At 41.9% G+C, this 3133-nt stretch overlaps 1 protein-coding gene across 1 annotated transcript in view; it reads left to right on the top strand.

Moving 5' to 3' along the window:
• The first annotated feature begins 358 nt into the window (after window positions 1-358).
• TRAPPC10 (trafficking protein particle complex subunit 10) overlaps window positions 359-3133 on the top strand; it is a 78410-nt gene continuing 75635 nt past the window's right edge. Inside the window, exon 1 of the mRNA XM_023739074.1 lies at window positions 359-1289. Within this exon, the coding sequence (XP_023594842.1) occupies window positions 1276-1289 (14 nt within the window). The 5' untranslated portion in view covers window positions 359-1275. The remainder of the gene's footprint in view (window positions 1290-3133) is intronic.

The following is a 3133-nucleotide window of genomic DNA, read 5'->3' as shown; positions in this document are numbered from 1 at the left end:
TTGGTGACGTGTCGGTTCAAGTCCTTTGCCCGTTTTTTAATTCGGTTGATTGTCTTTTTGTTGTTGAAGTTTTCTATAAAATTTAGAGATTAGACCCTTGTCAGATATGTCATAGCCAAATTTTTTTCCCAGCCTGTGGAGTCTCTTTTTACTCTTTTGGAAAAGTCTTTTGATGAGCCTAAGTATTTGATTTTCAGGAGGTCCCAATCATCTAGTTATCTGTTGCTCCTTGTGCTTTTTTAGTTATGTTTGATTGTCTGTTCATGCCAAAAATTAGGGCTCCTAGGTTTGCCCTGTCCCAATAACTTCTTAAGATCAGTATAAAAGCCATTTAGAAAATGGTTTTGCTTCAACTAAGAGGATCTTCTGAGTATAAGAATTTTAGTCATCTATATTAAAAGGTTCTCTTTTAGCTTTAAGTATAATATAGTTAAAACTATCATTTTATGAGAAATAAATGGATTTTTCAGTTTTGTTAAAATTAGGATACAGAGCTGAATTAAAACTGAGTGTGCAGTGGAAAGTCAGACTCACCTGGGCTCGTGACGCGCGTCTGAACTCATCGGGCTCTCAGAGAGCTTGCCTTCCTCAGCTGTGAGACAGGGTCGCGTCTGCCCCCTGGCCCCAGGAATTACTGTGTGGGATAAATGAGAAGGCATGTGGGTGCCTGCAAAGTGTGTGCACACGGGGTGTGTCCTCTGCATTTAAGCTCCTGTGGGCATTTCAGTGAAAATTGAGTTTATTTTGGTGAGGAAGTCCATGTTCACTTTTCCGGGCCTCCTTTTCTGCATAGAGTTTTTGGGGGTGGTCTCTGTAAGTTGAAGGAAGCAGTGTGCATGGTTGTAGAGCCCAGGCCCTGGGAGCAAAGCTGGGTGGACTTGAGCTGACTCCATCTCTGGTCACTCAGCTTTCCTGGGCCTCATCTTCTTCCAGGGGGTAATTAGACTCACCCCATGGAGGTGCCAGGAGGGTCAAGTTAGGCCGTGTATCATGCCAGCTTTGTGAGATTAGTTATTTAAACTTGTTGCCATTGAGTTGATTCTGACTCACAGTGACGCTATTTAAAGGTACACAAAAATCTTGTTTTGTGATGTCATTTTTCTGAATATAGAATGACATAGAAATACTAATTTAATAGATTTTAGAGCCCATTTTGTCTCTTCACCTGAAAATGCTGTAACTGAGTTTCTCTTTTTCCCTGCTGCAGGTGCCGGTGATCAGAATTTGTTCACCTCTATTTATCCAACACTTTCCCAGCAGCTTCCAAGAGAACCAATGGAATGGAGGAGGTGGGTGCGCTTGGGTTTTGACCAGACCCCTGTTGCCATTTTAGACATTTGTATGGGCAGCTATAGTAGTAAAAGTTAAAGCTTGAGTTCTAAAGTCTGTTAGAAATAAACTGAATGGCATTGCATCTGTGGGTCTTGTTCTTTAAGAAATATGATTGTTTTAAGGAGACATGAGGCTGGTAGAAACAGGATGCGTTTTTTGAGTTAAAAGACCCACTTTTATAGGAATCACTTTGGATTCTTCATGACTAAGAAGACATTCTTCGTAATGTCTTAAAGCAGAGGCAGCTTGGAACGGAGCCATTTACTCACTCAGACTCTACCTTACAACAGAAGACAGGAATGTATCTGTAGGCCTGTCAGGAGCCTCTTCCCAGCCTGTGCCCTGTGCTCTTCACTTAAGGATGATGAAGTAGACGGAAAGATGTTATTTAAAAATTAGAAGCAAAGAATAGAATGAAAGAGAAACCAGATCCACAATCCCAGTTGCCCTGTTGTATGCATGTAATTTTTCATTTAGTGACTTGTTTAGAGGAAACAGATGACTTTGAATTATCCTATTGGAAAACTTATTTCTGGTAAGATTTGATGTTATTTGTAGAAAATGTTTGGATTTTGGCTTGTTAAAGGTAATCTGATTTTCACCAGGGTGCATAGAACATTTCATGTCATTTTTCATGTCCATGTAATTCTGACTCTTGCTGAATTAAAGAGTGTACAGAGTGCGGGAGAATTCTCTTACAGAGGATTGCTCAACATCTGAGGAAGCCCAGTGCTATGAAAGAGAGAAAGCAAAGTCAACAAATGGAGGAATTTAATACCCAAAGAAATGGAATAGTCTGAAAAGGCTTTTAAAATAAGTATATATTATTTAAATATTCAGAGAGATAAAAGAAAAAAAGTGTATTCATGAAACAAGAAAGGGGGTTATGTGAAAAAACTGAGTAGAGAAACGGCATAGATTTAATGCAGGCAATCATTTCTTCAACTGCCTGAACCCCCAGTAAATGAGAATAAAGGACTAAAAAGGCATTCAGGCTCAGGACAGAGAGGAAGGGGAGGAGTCAACAGCAGACAAGCTGAGCCAAGGAAGACAGGGAATCGGGAAGGGAAACTGAGAAAGTTGATACCACGTGTCCACAGCAGTGGCTTCTTGAGAAGTAGGCCATTGAAGCTAGGCAGCAGGGCCAGGCTCAGGGTGTTGGAAGTTTGGGGCGAGAGTGAGGCTGGAATGGGGAGAAGGCAGGTGCGAGGGCCCCCACTCCATCTGTGTAGGGAAGTGACTGTGGAACAGCAGAAAGTGGAAAGAAATGGTGTTCTAAAAGCAGGGACTAGGTGCAAGTCTAAATTCCCAACAGTGAGAACCCCACTGCCCTGTACAGCTCAGATCCAGGAACTCTGCAGACAGACCATGCTCCCCAGGCAAGAGAGTAGAGAACTCATCTCTGGAGAAATGGAGCAGCCTGAGGAAAAGATCAACTGTGCTCCCTTTCTCAGGAAACTACCGGGGGATGAGCTCCATCAGGCTTAGGAAAGGGAATGATTTCCAGTTGGAGCAGGTGGACTGTGGGCCTCAGAGGGCTGTTGCTGGGGGGAAAAGAAACTGATCATTCACCTGATGCTTTGACTGTCCGGCTAGTATTCAAGGGTCTTACAATTCTGTTGGGGAGTTTTGGAAGAATTAAATTGGTGACAGTGAAAGAAAAAGATGGAGGCACACATCCATTCCAAGAAGAATGAAAGTTACGTTGTAAAACTATCATGATAATAACATGTTCCTTGTTTCTTTAGTGAACAGTGCTTTTATATTCAGTAATAAAGGAAACACAGAATGTGGACTGTCT

The sequence above is a fragment of the Trichechus manatus genome, unplaced genomic scaffold, assembly GCF_000243295.1.
Source record: "Trichechus manatus latirostris isolate Lorelei unplaced genomic scaffold, TriManLat1.0 scaffold00128, whole genome shotgun sequence".
In the NCBI taxonomy this organism is placed as follows: Eukaryota; Metazoa; Chordata; class Mammalia; order Sirenia; family Trichechidae; genus Trichechus; species Trichechus manatus.
This window is presented reverse-complemented; position numbering and strand designations above follow the sequence as displayed.